Here is a 16,933-nt window from a genome sequence, read left to right as displayed (position 1 = left end):
ATTCTAATAGGGGCAGATAACACATGTAATGGCATGGTGGCAATAAGAGGAGTACTTTAGAGAAAGTTACAGGAATGGTGAGTAGAGCCTTAGAGGGAAAGCCAGACAAGAGCAGCAGAGTTCATTTTAGCAAAGTTCCAGAATTGGCTAGCAGGACCCTACACCAAGATAAACTCAGAATGGGTGAATGACTTGAACATAAAGAAGGAAACTATAAGTAAATTATGCGAACACAGAATAGTATACATGTCAGACCTTTGGGAAGGGAAAGATTTTAAAAACAAGCAAGACTTAGAAAGAATACAAAATGTAAAATAAATAATTTTGACTACATCAAATTAAAAAGTTTTTGTACAAACAAAACCAATGTAACTAAAATCAGAAGAGAAGCAACAAATTGGGAAACAATCTTCATAACAAAAACTTCTGACAAAGGTTTAATTACTCAAATTTACAAAGAGCTAAATCAATTGTACAAAATATCAAGCCATTCTCCAATTGATAAATGGCCAAAGGACATGAACAGGCAGTTCTCAGATAAAGAAATCAAAACTATTAATAAGCACATGAAAAAATGCTCTAAATCTCTGATAATCAGAGATGCAAATCAAAACAACTCTGAGGTATCACCTCACACCTAGCAGATTGGCTAACATGACAGCAAAGGAAAGTAATGAATGCTGGAGGGGATGTGGTAAAGTGGGGACACTAATTCATTGCTGGTGGAGTTGTGAATTGATCCAACCATTCCAGAGGTCAATTTGGAACTATGCCCAAAGGGCGATAAAAGACTCCTTACTGAACAATGAAAAAGTACTTAACTCATTCTTACAGTGTGGCCAAAGCCCTTAAGCTAGGTCTATTTTTAGATCTAATACAAAAGGGTGGTAAGTACTTATGAAGGTCAAATTAATCATTAAAAGGTCAGGCAACTTGCAAGGGACAACCTTAGCAAAGAGATGTGAAATAGTCAAAAGTTTTAGTCTACCCAAAGAAGGTGATAACTGTTATATTTAAAAAGTTGTTTGGCTTAAACTGTAATAATTAAAATGGTTGATGTTGTAAACTGTAGTGAGTTAAAATGGTGGAAGATACAAATTATGCTAGATATAAGTGAGGGTGAGTAAATTGTGACCGCAGAAAATGTTTCACTACAGTGTCTTGGTTTTTAAATCAAATATAAGGTGGTCACCAGGGAAATATTCCCAATTATTCAAATACCCAAGTCAACTGGGTTTTATAGAGATTAATTAATAAAAATGTGGAATTAAAGAAAAGAGAGAAAGAGAGAAAAAGGAAATAAGTATGAAGGGCCTTAAGCCAACATGGCCTAGACCTGAGTCTTAAGAGAGAGAGATCAGTCAGTCAGTCTTTAAACACTCACCACAAGGTCTGTCTAAGCAAGGATTCTAGTGACCCCAGGCCAGCTCCATCTCAGCTGACTTTACCAGAGAGAGTTCCAGCCAGAGTCCTCCTTAAAGAGCCTTCCAGCCAGAGACTGTTCCAAAGGGCCTCTCTCCAGAGCCTCCAGAGGGACAGAGTCCCCTCAGAGGAGCTCCAGCGAGACCTCCTTAGAGATTGTCCTCCAAGAGCTTCCCTTCTCCAGAGCCTCTCTCAAGAGATTCTTCCCAAGTGATCCTCATCAGAGATCCTCCAAAAGGATTTTTCTTCTTAAGAGATTCTGCTTTTTCTTATATAGGGGTTTTTCTCCTATGTCACCTCCCCTAAGTCCTTACATCTACCAATCACTGTAGACGTTTTCCAAAGGACTGCCCATCTGAATTCCTGCTAAGTCGACTAATCTCCTCAGTAAATCTGAACCAGTGAAAACACAGCTGAGTCAACTAATCTCATTAAGAGAAAACTTGCCCAACCCTTTTAGTTACCTAGCATCTCATTGTATCAATTCTAAAAAACAGGCATGGCTCAAAGAACTCCTTGCCTTATTATAAGTATGGGTTTAAGTACTTTCATTGTTTAGCAAGGAGTTTTCTCCCCCAAAGCAGTCTTAAGTACAGTGGAGTAGAGGTCCTCCCATAGCAAGGCTTTTTCTCCCCTAAAGCAGTCTTAAGTAAGGGTGGAGTAGAGGTCCTCCCATAGCAAGGATTTTTCTCCCCTAAAGCAGTCTTAAGTAAGGGTGGATAGAGGTCCTCCCATTTCTGATCCTGGTGAGTTCTCACCTCAAAATGGGGAAGTTTCCCAGTAGGGAATTTGTTCCAATGGAGGATTCCTCAATGTGGAAATTTTTAACATTCACAAGTCTGAGAAATTTCAAGATTTATATAACAAGATGTGCATTAAGAATGGTCAGTCCTTTGAAAAACATCTACTGTGATTGGTAGATGTGAAAATTTAGGGGAGGTGACATAGGAGAAAATTATCTTTAAAAGGAGGTCAGAGGCCTCTGGACTTAGTTCACCTTAGGAAGCTGAATTGGCTCTGGCTCCATGGTTGAACTTAGTTGTGGTGAATGATTAAGGACTGACTAGTCTCTCTTAAAGCTCAGGCCTAAGGCCCTTTCCTATTATTTCCTCTTACTCTGTCTCTCTCCCTTTCCTTAATTCCTTCATTTGTATTAATTAAAATCTCCATAAAACCCAGCTGACTTGGGTATTTCATATTTTGGGAATTTTTCCCATGGTGACCACTATATTTTGATATAAATTCAAGACACTGTCAACAAAAAACCCCCAGAAATATTAAATAGTCACAATCACTCTTTAATCAAGGGAAAAGGGGTTAGTGCTACTAATACAACAACAGAGCTGCTTCCAATGACTGCACAGAGTCAAGACACCCTGGTTTCTAGCCCCTGGGAGTGCCACAGACTCAGGATGGATTCAGAGGAACAAAAGAATTTGGGGAACCTATATACCACTCTAGATGACCTGGGGGCTTTAGGATTAGAGGGGCAGTTCATTTGACTTTACAATGGTGAGAAAGGAAAATGAGGAGTTCCAGACAGGAATAATAATGAGGGGCTGGTACCCTACAATGGACACAAAAGGGAAAGACTCAGCCCAGGGCTGGGTCACCTTGGTCATGGACCTTAGCCTAGGGGGAGAAACCATTGGGACAAAAGGGATGCTTAATATTGGATGGGATTAGCTATTCCCACCCAAACTACCAGGAAGTTCACTGTCTGGTGAAGAGGGACCTTCCCTCAGGGGGAAACCTCTCCTGTGACAAGGTCAAAACCTGGGGTTTCTATACTCAAACTAAATAAACTGGGGAATCTCTATATTTCCATGTTGACAACACTAAAAATTATCTTTACAGTTTGGGCAATTCACAGTCTTGAAATCACATTTTCGTGGCCACAGTTTATGGCAACCACTCTTTTGTCTGTAACATAGAGGAGGTTATTGTTATGTGTACTGGAGCAAAGAAGCCTAAAGATTGCCTTCATTTATGAAAAAAGGTAACTGAACTTAATGTGGGAATGATTCATCATTAAGCAAGACTTTTCAGAGTACATAAAGATCAGTGCCCAACTTTAAAAAATCCACCATTTTCATTGAAATATACAAATGGAGTTAAAGCAATGACTTTCCTTTAAAATTACTTTCATCAGTTTTGGTTGTGTTTTTTAAAACATTATTTTTATTTGGTCAATTTCAAACATTATTCATTGGATACCAAAATCATTTTCTTTTCCTCCCTCCCCTCCCACCACCCCTCCCATAGCCGATGTGCAATTCCACTGGGTATCACATGTGTCCTTGATTGGAACCCATTTCCGTGTTGTTGGTATTTGCACTAGGATGTTCATTTAGAGTCTACATCCTGTGACAAGGAAATCACTTTAAAAGACTGATATATATTAATTTAAGGTCGCCAAGGAATTCAGCTAAGTAATTCCTAAATGAAAACTCAAGTCAGCAGTCAATCTTTTATGGAGTTTAATTACAATAGGAGGAAGAAAGGAATTAGAGATAGAGAGAGAGAAAAAGGGAGAGAAGGGAATAGGGCTTAAATACCCCTTCTGTTTAGGCTGGGCCAAAAGGCCCAAGCCCTTAGATAGCTGGGGTAAAGAAAAGAGATCAGTCCCTATTACTCACGTGACCAAAATGGAGAAACAGTCTCAGAGGCCCCCACCTTCAGCTTCCTTCAGAGCAAGCTTCTCAGAGCACACTCCCCCCACTGAGACAAACTCCTCCATCTCCTCAGTTCTCAGACCCCTCTATCTTTAAGGAAACCATCCAAGTTGCCTCCCCTCAGTTCTCACATCTACCAATCACTGTCCATCAATTTCCCTGTGCCAATGGAGGCTCTAGCTTAACCCAGGACCGCCCAGAGGCTTTGCACATGTCTGTTGAAGGTCATATTTTCAACTAATTAAATCTTTGCTCCTTTGCTACAGCCCTTTCTAAATCCTGTTAACCTGAGTAGGGTAGAGATTGGAATAATTAAATTTTGATTTAGGCTGCAGCCCTTACTCAATCCTGTTAGGACTGAATAGGGTGGAGATTGATTCCAAGTATCTCCATTGTATCAATTCTAAAATCAATCATGACTCAAAGAAATTCCTGTTCTATGCTTAAGCATAGGCCAAAGTCCTTTCCATTGTTCAGCAAAAGGTTTCTGTCCTAAAGTAATCTTAAAAAGGAAAGAGAAGGAACCTCCCATGCCAATGGGGTTCACATTCCAATAGTCAAGACCCACTATCAATAGGAAATTTTTCAAGTATGAAATTTCCCAATGGTGAAATTTCCAACATTTATAAGTCTAAGAAATTTTGAGGTTTACAATTCCCAATCATATGGTTGTGTTTATTTTGATAGAACTTATTAATTCATAAATTTGTATATCTCAAATAACAGAAAATGCAAGTTTATAAAACATTATCCAGAAAAGTATTACTAACATTCTTGTTTTAAGTTATTATGTCTCAAGCACTCAAATACAATGAAATATCATTACTCCAATCTCTTCAGCAGTTTAGTATGTTTAACACACAATCCTACCTATCTTTTTTAATTCATGTAAACTATAAAGGTGGTCAGTTCTCATTTAGAATCATATGTAAAGTCTTCTATGAAGTAGTTTTAGTCATCTTGCAGTATTTTGGTATTTTAGCACTAATGATCATACAATTAATATCTTTTGACTTAATTGTTCGTCATTGGCATTCAAATTCTATTTTAGCACTCATGAGCAGATCAAATTAATCAATTCATGTTTCTCCCTTCCTATCACCTATCAAACAATACTAGGCCATATATAGAGCTCAATCTCAGTTAACATTTTTGCTTCTTGGCCCCTTTTGTGTCATGGACCTCTTCTCAAAATGTTTTTAAATCCATAAATAATATATATGAAAATTCAGAGGAAACCAATTATGTTGAAATAATCAAGTATAATTTTTCTCATCTAGGTTCACCCTGTTCCTAATAGGAATAGAAATAGAAATAGCCCTAATAGGAACCCTAATTTTTTAAACAACAGGCATCGTAATTGTGAATTTTAAAATCTTCATCTTGGTCTAGCACCCAAAATTGTGCACACCCACACTACACGGGCATGTGCTAGTCAATGACAAATCAGAAATAACTAATTGCCCACCTGGGCTATCCTAAGCCAAGCTTGAGCCACCATTGGCACTTGTGAGTCACAGGAAGTGACAGAGAGAGCAGCCTCGGGAATTCGCTCACTTCCTGTGGACAGGGCGAGAAGGCAGTTCATGTTAGGAGCTTGAACAGGGAGGAGGCCCGCAGACAGCTTCCCTTCAGATTGGTCACGTGAGTCAAGGACTGATTCCTTTTCACCTTGGCCCTTTGGGCCTAATCTCCCTCTGCCTTGTTCAGAGGTTGAGTAACCCCTTTCCCTTTTCTCCTCTCTCCTTCTCTCACTCTCCTTTTCCCTACTCCCATTGTGATTAAACCTCCATAAACTCCATTCTGACTTGAGTGTTTCATTTTAGGAATTTCATAAGTAAATTCCTTGGCAGTCATTGTTCAATATTATAACAATCTTAAAAGGTGAAATTTTCACTACAACATAGTCTAATTTTTGAGTTTATTTATTCTATTTCCTGCTAATTTCAAGATATTCACCAGGGTTTTTATCTCATTTTTTTCCTTTCTGAAAGAGAAAAAAATTATAATAGACATGCTTCTTACATATTAACTCAGGCTTATTTAATAATTCAAAGTTTATAAAGATCTTAGAATCCTGTGAGGTAGGTTGTTATGAGTTATTATCTTTATTTTATAGGTGAGGAAGTTCCCTTTCATCACAAAATGTGGTAATTACAGTAGATTGCAGGAACCCGGCAAGACATAAAAAGTTACAATGAGCTGGGGCTTTTTTGTAACCACACTTTGATTTTTTCATAATTTTGATCCATCCAGCGTATGTTTTCTTCAATCGTCTCAAGTGTTTGCTGGACACAGCGAAGCTGGGAACCATTTTCATTCAGAGAGCTGAAGAATTCTTTCACCTTTTGAAGAAAAGTTAGAGACGTTTTCCTTTTTTTCTTTTGTTTGAAATTAAACATAAATTAGTATTTTTAGAGCTGAAAGAAACCTTACTGAACATCTAGTCCAGGGCTTTTTTTTTCTTAGCAGATGAGCCTACTGAGAGACCCAGCTGATCACCAAAGAAAAAATTATATAAGCTATGACTCCAGTGTTAGCCATGTCTGCATAGGAAATTACAAACATTTGAACTTGAATTTTAACATAAAATACAAAATAATAAAAAATAAAATAAAAATTTTAAAATAAGTTGGGTTTTTGTCAAGTAGTTGTCATTCATTACAAGCACAGACTAGTTGGCACAGAAATGCATATTATTTAATGCATTTATTATTATAATTAATATATATCATAAATAATAACATTATAAATTAAAATCAGGTGCATAACAGGACATAGTGGGAAAAGCATTGGCCTAAAAGACAAGAAACAGATCTTGGCCAATATCTTGTTATATGATCAAACCTCCCTTTTTCTGAGCCTCCATTTCCTGAACTATAAGATGAAGGGACTAGATCTGCTGGAAGTTCCCTGCAAGCAGACAGATTCTAACGTCTGAATGCACATCTCCAGTCATGAGTGTGATTAGAGCTATTCAAGTTGCTTGGGTGCCTCTAAGTTCACTTTGGCAGGGCAAGGTCAAAGCAACTGTAATACCTGCCAATCTCACTTATATTTAACTCCTTAGGGGTTCCTAGTCTACCTTGTTTTTAGTAGAGAATTCATGACACAAAGTTTAATAAAGAAACTCTTACCTCCTCCAGTCGCTCTCTGGTAGAGTACTGATTTGTCGTTCCAGTCACCATGAAAGCTATAGAAGCTGAGCCAAGTTCAAACCTAGAAATGGCAATTAATAAGATACATTTTGAAGTTTTCATTTACCAAACCCTTGCTGGGTGGCTAGTCCAAGCAGAGCATGATGTTCGATGGGGGTGGGGGTGGGATGGGGGAAGTGGGGGTGGTAAGAAGAAACAGAAAATGTGATTTCTGCCTTCGGGAACGTAAAGGGCTTTTGGAAGCTTAAGACCTGATTGTGAGGTGACTGAGTGAGGAAGCCAGGATACCCGAACTCAGGAAAATGAGACGTCAGTGTGGGTGGGTTTAGGGAGTCAGGAGAGGAATTATGACACCAGAATTGTGCTGGATTGAATGATGAATGAATTAATAGAGGCAGGGGGAGGGAGAAGGGAATTACAGGGCTTGAGATGGAGAGGGTAGAGTCAGAGGGCAATATCAACATAATACATCAGTGAACTTATGAGAAAGCACTCTATCCACATTCAAAGAACTGTGGGAGTAGAAACACAGAAGAAAAACTGCTTCAATACATGGGTCAATGGGCATATGATTGGGGTTATCAACCCTAAATGATCACCCTAGTGCAAATATCAATAATATGGAAATAGGTCTTGACCAAAGACACATGTAAAACCCAGTGGAATTGTACATTGGATATGAACAGGGGTGGGGTGGGGGGGGGAAGAACACAATTTTTGTAATCCTGGAAAAATGTTCTAAATTAATCAAATTTTTAAAAATGGAAAAAATATATCAGTGAGCATCTCTTTAGGATTTTATATTTTCTTTCTTTAAAAAAACCCTACCTATATAATTGGGGTTATGATGTTAAAGGTTCTCTCTACTACAGATATGAATAACATGGAAATAGGTTTTGAACAATGATACATGTATAACCCAGTGGAAGTGGTTCCTGGCTTCAAGAAAGGGGAGGAAAAAAAGGGGGGGAGGTCATGAATTCTGTAACCATGGAAAAATACTCTAAATAAAAAAAGATATAAAAACCCCTACCTTCTGTCTTAGACTAGATATTAAATATTGGTTCCAAGGCAGAAGAGCAATAAGGGTTAGGCAATGGGAGTTTTAGTCACTTGCCTGAAGTCACGCAGCTTACTTCCTAGTATCTGAGACCAGATTTGAAACCTGGATCTTTGTCTCCATGCATGGAGAGAGATCCACTGAGCCACCTAGATGCCCCAGGATTTTATATTTTCAAGAGATTTTTCAATGATTATTTTAGTTCTCTACTCTTCTCCAACCCAGACTTCACTAAGATTGATGTTATTTTGAGATTAAGAAACTAAAAATAAAGTTAAGAAATTTACAAATTATGACACAGCTACTTACTTCTGTATGATTCTATTCCAATTTTCCTTCAGAAATTGCCAAGCCAAGTGATAACCCTTTGGATTTCTGCCCACAGAACTAAGAATGTGTGGAAACTCCTGAGTTTTTATTATATCCCCCTGAAAACTCTGATTCAGTAACCTAAAAAAAAATGAGAATAAAAGTAAGGGTGATTTAGTTATGAAAGAACTATGGTTTTCATCCATGGAACCATCTGAAGAATAAATCTAATATCATCAAGTCATAAAGGGTGCATAAGTGAGCATTCAATATGTGTTCTGACACTCAATCTTCCCAAATACACAGATCAGAAACACAAGGAAGAAGAAGAAATATTCATATGCTGTAACATTAGTTTGTTAACTAGCATTTGTAAACTAGCTGTGTGCCAGCACTGGGGAGAGAAAAGCAAAAGATAGTTCTTGTCCTCTCAGAGGTCACAGTTCAATGAGTGAACAATGTACAAACATGATATATGAAGGATAAATCGGTGATTATCTCCAGAGAGAAGCCACTAGCACTATAGGAAATTGGGAAAAGCCTCTTGCAGAAGTTAGGGCTTTGGCTGGTACTTCAAGGAAGCCAGGAGTTAGAGAGGTGGAGGAGAGCATTTCAGGCAAGTGGACAGAGAGTGGACAGAGTTGGACCACCATGCTCAGAGCCAAGAAATAGTGTCATGTGCCATGACCAATAAGGAAGCCAGTGTTCCAGGATTGGTAAGGATGTAGGGGATGTAAGGTTTAAGAAAGCTAGAAAGGCAAGAAGGGAGGATGGACATATATATATACTAAAGAAAAGACTTTCTCTTTGATCCTGGAGGCAACAAGAGGGAGACACAAGAGATGACTGAATAGAGGGAGGGAAGGTGACACAGTCCAACTTGTGCCTTTTGGAAGATCACATTGACAGCTGAGTAGAATATGGACTAAGATGGAGTGAGAGAGTCATGGAGGTCAAAATTAAGATAGATCAATCAGAATGTTTTGTTGCTTTGAGGGTGCTGAAAGATAAACTCATATATTAAACCTCATTGACTTATGTCTCTGAAATATTCATTACACATATATACATTTTTAAAAATTTAGTGCTATAAATGATTTACAATAATACTATATGTGTGTGGCTGTCCACTACTGAATAAATAAGTAGTACCCAAAGAAACCAAAGCTATGATAGAATGACTGTATCTCACTTAATTCCCTTTTTATTGTTCCAAAAATGGACAAATTGCTCACCATTGAAGTTTTTCTTTATTATGGCTGATAGAAAGTGCCAATTCAATTTTGTTTTTCTCAGTACTGGATAGAGAAAACTGATACTTCTCAAAGAGAAAATCCCAGCCTTCTGTGGTCTGTGCCCCAACAGCAAACACGGCACTGGTCACATCATTTGGTAAGCTGCAAAAAAGGAGCTAGATTTAATAACGCAATATATGTTTAATAGTGACAAATTATGTGGTGATGAAAATTTCCCATTGTAGTAGGTTGTTTTTTCATTTTTTTGCTTTTCCTATTTGTTGCGGAGGTGTGAACAACACATGATAAACAGGCTTGGATGGACTATGCTCTATATCATGGATATTATATTCTTTCCTCTCCCAATATCATGTCTTCTGAACAGGGTACCTATTACTGTCCAGGGTACCACTATCCTTTTAGTGACTTCACAGAGCCCATCAATTGCCAAATCTCTTCAGGTCAATCTCCACTTCTCTAACATCAGTCCCTTTCTCTGAACTCACAGAGCCACCACCCTTGTTCAGCCTCTCATTACCTCGCCTCTATGATTGCAATGATCTAACTGGTATCGCTGTCTTATAGCTCTCACCCTTTGATCTAACTTCCACACAGCTAGGAAAAAGGATTTTCTTAAAAGTGTAGAGCTTTCTATTTCACTACACTCAGTAATTCCAGAGGCTCCCTATTACCTCTAGAACCAAAAATTACTTCACCCTCATCTCATCCTTTTAAAAATGTTCCACTTTTGTCCAAGTGTTATTAGTAGTGCGTATATGTAATGTATCAATAAATATCTACATATTGGGGTTATATGCTCCAAAAAACGTTACTGAGATGAGTGTGCAATCAAAAACTTTGGAGGCTGCCACCTTAGAGAGCTTGCCTGGCAACAGGTCCACCCAGGTTCAAGTCCTGCCTCTTGCAAATTACTGACAAAATTTCTTGAGCACCCAGGCAATTCTCCAAGACTTTATGTTGGAGGGCAAATACTGACCTGCAAAGGGAGTCTCCTCTACGGGAGTTCCCTATAGGAATGTCATTCACATGTCCAGTCCAAAAACAAAATCAAGGGAAGAGATTAGCCTATACTCTTTGCTGATACTACCAGAAGATTCAATACCAAGCAAATTTCCCTGTCTCTCAGGGTTCCTAGTAGTCTTCATGAAGAAAATAATTTGTCAATAACTACTAGTTAGAAAGGGAAAGATATTTAACTGGTATGAAAAGATACTCTCATTGGCCATCCTGGGTGATTCAAGAAGCACAGAATAGCAAAACCCTCCATCTGCAGAAAAAGGAAGTAAAAAGGGAGGTTTGTCTAGATTTGGGGTGCAGTGTATGTTTTAAAATGAGCTTTCTGCCCAGCAAAATAGAGGGGGACATTAATCAGTAGGTTAATTCTATGATAACAGACTGAAAATTTCCATTGGATTCTTTCCATTTCTTGAAATATTCTTCTGCCTTCTGAACACAAGGTTGATACTGGCGCACACAAGCGAGGAGAAGGAGCTGACTGCGCAGCATTCGCTGTGAGACTGAGCCTTCATCTGTCCATGTCTGGTTGTCAATGAGGTCCTTAAACAACGTGATGAGGAAAGCCTAGAGAGATTACAGAAAGGGAAAATTTAAGTGTTTTATGCCACCATGAATTAGCATTAGTATCTCTAAGAATTTTTTAATTTATTACCAAAAGAATGTTTCCTAACTACTTTTATGTCAAAGACCACTTCTCATAATAATATTTTTAAATGAATAAAGTATTACAAAAGAATTTTGTAATATATTTTATAAAGAATATATAAAGTAATATTTTATGAAATATTACAAAAGAAACTAAATATACTGAAATAGTTATAAAATATTTTTTAAAACCAGTTCAAAGATCCCAGGTGTAACCTATGCAAGCTCACAGATGCCAGGTTGATGACCCCTGCTGTAGAATTTTATGGTTTTTTTCATACAATCCCTAATTTTCAATGCCTCATACTTTTTTTGTTGATTCCTTATCTACCAAAGTGGTGGACAAAATAATGTTTTTTCATTATTCGTGTCCAAATATCAGGGTGATATTTCCATCTGAATTGGGTAATCAACAAAATTATAAAAATATATTTTAATTTACTTTAATAAGATTTCAGAAGAAGCAATTTTTGTAATGAGAAAAATTTGGTGCATGTTTTTAAATTCTAGAACAATAAGATAAGTAATATAGACTAACATAATTATAATGAAATAAAGGTTTTGGAAAAACAAAACAAAACCTGGTAAATGTACCTATGAGAATCAGATTTAAATTTTGGCAGGATCATAAATATGATTTAATACAAATGTGTCAGAGTGCTCCTCAAGGCTGAATCAGTGATTGTATCAGTGAAAGAATGAAAGATAAAACATTGATTAAGACTTAGTATGTGTGAAGCACTATGTAAAATGCTGGGGATACAAATAGAAAAACATGAGAGTCACTGTTTTCTTGGAGCTTGCATTCTAATAAGGACAGAGAAGACAGAATAATGGTGACTCAGAAGTCTTTCACACTGTGTTATGATTTGTGGGAACCATAACTCACTTTCCAACTTTGAAATTACAAACATTTTTTGATCCAGGACAATTCTGAAGAATGTATAGCAAAGAATGCTATTGCTATCTAATTCCAGAGAAAGAACTGTTGGAATTGGAATGCAGATTACTCTTTTTTACTTTAGGTTATTTCTGTTTTGCTTTGAGGGTTTTTGATTTTATATGAGTATTCTCTTACAACAATGAACAATATGGAAGTTTGTTTTGCATGATAAAACTGTGTATCGTCTTCAGGACTGGGGCAGGAAGGTAAGGAAGGAGACAATTTGGATCTTAGGACTTCAGAAAAAAAGATGTGAGAAATTGTTATTACATGTAATTGGGATAATAAGGTATATTTAAAAAAATATTGAACATTTTGAAACTTTAATAAGGCATTCCACAACCATAAGTCCATTTCAGTTTATTACCTTAAATTGAGTTTCTACATCATCCATATCTCTTTTCTCCATTAATTTATACAAAGGAATCAGCTCATTCAAACCTTGGAACACAGGCATAATTTCAGTCTCACGTTTCAGGTACAGAGTTAAATCCAAAGCTTTTTCAATAGATAATTTTCCAATGCTGAACAAAAGAGAATTCGATTACTGATAAAAATTCTAGGAACCATTTGCTGTTTCAAAAGACAACTTTACCACCTTATAATAAAAGACTATCATAGGCACATTTTAAAAAAGAAACACATTTTTTTAATTTAAAAATAATTTTTAATGTGAATGTGACAAAGAAACATGAATATTTCAATATATAAAGAGTAGGAAATTACATGTGAAATTGTGAGTCTTATTTAAGTGCATATTAAATTTAACCCACTAAGCTGCCCTGCCTGTCGGTGGCCTCACTCTTATGTGTGTAACTCATTTTCCAAATCTTTTCTATCTGGAATGTCAGCATTCTGAAGGAAATGTCTACAATTGCAATAAATTCAATATCTTGTTTAGTCACTCAGTTGTGCACAGCTCTTCGTGACCTCATGGATCAACATTATTCATGGTGTTTTCTTGGCAAGGATACTGCAGTAGTTTGATGTTCCCTTCTCCAATGCATCTTTTGACTTTTCTTTCCAGTTTTAGCTTATGGTTAAGACTAAATGAGCCATGACAGGGAGCTGGGTGGCTCAGCAGATAGAGCACCAGGTCTGCAGATGGGAGATATTGTGTTCAAATCTAGCCTCAGATACTTCCTACCTGTGTGGCCTTGGGCAAGTCAACTTTCCTCCTACTGCCTAGCACTTAACCACTGTAAGATTAAAATTAATATCCAATAATTCCAAGTATTATATTTTATAAGATTTATTAATAATCACTTGAAGTAGAGGAAATAAAAAGAACAAAAGGAAAACCTGAGTAAAGAGAAGTTTCCCAACCACAGTAGCGGGAGAAGAGAGAGCGAGGCCTGGGTTACAGAAACTTTATCTCCAAAAAAATGAGGATATAATGTGAGGACAAAAGTGGGATTCTGGGAAATGGAATTCTGGGGTACAAAATTCTAATTACACAACACTCTTCTGCCTTGGAACCAATACACAGAACTGATTCTAAGAAGGTAAGAGTTAAAAAACAACAACAACCTAAATGGATACACCAGCTCCTAACAATCTATTAAGTATTTTGTTTTCAGAGAAACTTTATTTTCACAATTTGAAAATTATAAAATGTACACTTGTTATTAACTATAAACTAGTACAAAATTGCCAGGAATCTGAAAGTGTCAGTCTGATTCCATATCACAATTTAAGCGTTTTTTTTAAGGAGTTAGATTTTTTAAAAGTAGTTTAGAGGGGGCAGCTGGGTGGCTCAAGTGGATTGAGAGCCAGGCCTAGAAACGGGAGGTCCTAGGTTCAAATCTAGCCTCAAACACTTCCCAGTTGTGTGACCCTGGGCAAGTCACTTAACCCCCATTGCTGAGCCTTTACCACTCCTCTGCCTTGGAACCAATACTCAGTATTCATTCTAAGACAGATGGTAAGGATTTAATAAATAAACAAACAAATGAATGAATAAAATAGGTTAGAGATTATAAACTCAAAAATTCCAACAAATTAGTCTTAACACTAGTCAAAAAAAAATTCTAACCCATAAACAGAAATCAGGTAAGTATATGTATAAAGCATTGTGGGTCTGGGTCATCCCAAAGCTAAAACTAGTTTCAAAATTCAGTGTTCTTGGAAGCAAGTAGATCCTCTTCTTCTTTCCCAAGAGACTGGGTCAAGTCACAAAACCCTCATTCTTGGATGCTGATGCTGATGCTTAGGCAAGGCAACAAGGCAAATAATTCAATCAACAGACTTCCCTTTATCCCTCATGCCCAGATAATGTGGTTCTAGCCTGTTTCTGGGAGCTGTAATTCAGTTGATAGGCTTCTAAGAAACCCAACTCTTAAATTCCATGACTCATCTGGCCTCCTAGGGCTGGGAGTGACACATAACCTGAAAAATTGGGACAGAAAGAACAAAACTGAGGAGCAGAGGCTGGGGATGAGGAGAGCCACTCATCAGGATAGCATGCCATAAACTGAGAATTAGAAGGAGTCTTAGGAGCCAGAAAGTCCAATCCCCTCAAAATGGCACAGAATGGTTAAATCATGTACCTGGAGCCAAAGAACTAATAATATCTGAGGCAAAATTTGAACCCAGGTTTTCCTGACTCCCAAATCTATCCCTCTATCTACCACTCTTCATTTCTCTCATGGCATTCTGCACTTGGTGGACAGTATTTCATCTGCACCTTTTGTTGTAAGTGAGAGAGATTAAAATGTGTATTCTTTCCTCCAGAAGACTTTGTATTTCAAGGCATCCAATGAAGTTTAAGCAATCTTAGTTTGTTATAAAAATTAGGAAAAGAAAAACACTTAAGCCTATTAGCAATCAAGCTGCTTCTTTCCTCTTTAGAAATGAGGCATTTGTGATTAGAGAAATGCACATTGAAACAACTCTGAGGTACCACCTCACAGCTAGCAGACTGACCAATATGACAGGAAATGAAAATAGTAAAGGTTGGAGAGGATGTGGCAGAATTGGGACACTAATACACTACTGGTCAAGTTGTGACTTCATCCATTCTGGAAGACAATTTGGAATCACATCCAAAGGGCTTTAAAAGAGTGCATGTCCTTCAATCCAGCAATACCACTGCTGAATCTGTATTCCAAAGAGATTTTAAAAAATGGGAAAGGTTCTTTTTGTACAAAAATCTTCATAACCGTGCTTTTTGTGGTGATAAAAAATTGGAAAATGAGGGGGTGTCTCTCGATTAGGGAATAGCTGAACAAATTGTACTATCTGATGGTGATGGAATATAATTTTGCTGAAAGAAAAGATCAGCTGGAGAATTTGTATAAGAACTGGAAAACCCTCCACAGACTGATGCAGAGTGAAATAAGCAGAATCAGAACATTGTACACAGTAACTGAAACATTGTGGGATGATCAAATGTAATGGACTTTGCTACTAGCAGCAATGCAATGATCCAGGACAATTCTGAGGGGTTTATGAGAAAGAACTGTGGGACCAGAAATAAAAAGAAAAAGTTATGATTCATCACTTGTTTATATGGGTATTTGATTTAGATTTTTGGTTTTAAAAGATTACCGTATGACAAAAATGAATAACATAGAAGTAAGTTTTGAGTGATAATACACGTATAATCCACTGAAATTGCTTGTCAGCTCCAGGAGGGGGGAGTGAAGCGGGGAGGGAAACAACATGAATCATGTAACCATGGAAAAATTTTTAAAAATAAGTGAGGGATCTGAATGATAATCATGTGGCCCCTTCCCCTAAGGAAGGACACACACACACAACCACAGGATTTCTTCCAAACCTGTTTTAGATTCATCTGATCTACTCATTACTAGTGCTCTGGCCATATGAATTCTCTACAGATATGCCGCTTTGTGCATTTCTGTGTGTGTCCTGTCTCTCCACCAGAAAATATTTGGAGGAAACGTAACAGGCTAAAACACATTTACTTTGAACTAGCTACGTCCTTTAGTTGACTAATAATGATATATTGGTGGGCATTATAAACTATGGTTTGGGGCAGATCTGGGACCAAAAAAGCATCCGGTGCCTGGAGGAGCCCTTCTGCAAGCACACCAAGCATTACAATAGCATCTACTTCCCAAAAGAGACTTGTACTGCATGTGTTATTTACCTGACAAGCTGAAATGCATTGTTAATGAGGCTTGCTCGATCATTACTGCTGATTGTCATATGCTTTCCTTTTAAGAGGCCAGTCAAAGATTCCCATCCATCGCCCTCATAATGTACAATATAGTAACCATACATTCCCATATTGAATTTGATCCATTCCACCTCTTCTGGGAGGATGAGAACATCTATAGCAAATGAAAATAAATTAGAGCTCCATTTTCTTTCACTATGAAACCAATCTTAACTGCTCCAAAAGACTAGGTAAAGCACCCACAGTGGGGTTTGACACTACAAAAACAGTTCAATAGAAAAAGCCTTCAGATCTGACCTCAGAC

General features: G+C 37.4%; 1 protein-coding gene across 1 annotated transcript in view; it reads right to left on the bottom strand.

Annotated features, from left to right (window-relative positions):
• Window positions 1-410: 410 nt before the first annotated feature.
• Window positions 411-16,933, bottom strand: part of ERAP1 (endoplasmic reticulum aminopeptidase 1) — a 55,605-nt gene continuing 39,082 nt past the window's right edge. The window contains exons 13-19 of the mRNA XM_001363547.5: window positions 16,600-16,783; window positions 12,853-13,009; window positions 11,277-11,461; window positions 9,860-10,021; window positions 8,625-8,765; window positions 7,235-7,316; window positions 411-6,442 (exon numbers count right to left, since the gene is read on the bottom strand). Coding sequence (XP_001363584.3) covers window positions 6,290-6,442; window positions 7,235-7,316; window positions 8,625-8,765; window positions 9,860-10,021; window positions 11,277-11,461; window positions 12,853-13,009; window positions 16,600-16,783 — 1,064 coding nt within the window. The 3' untranslated portion in view covers window positions 411-6,289. The remainder of the gene's footprint in view (window positions 6,443-7,234; window positions 7,317-8,624; window positions 8,766-9,859; window positions 10,022-11,276; window positions 11,462-12,852; window positions 13,010-16,599; window positions 16,784-16,933) is intronic.

This window comes from Monodelphis domestica, chromosome 3 (assembly GCF_027887165.1).
Source record: "Monodelphis domestica isolate mMonDom1 chromosome 3, mMonDom1.pri, whole genome shotgun sequence".
Lineage (NCBI taxonomy): Eukaryota > Metazoa > Chordata > Mammalia > Didelphimorphia > Didelphidae > Monodelphis > Monodelphis domestica.
This window is presented reverse-complemented; position numbering and strand designations above follow the sequence as displayed.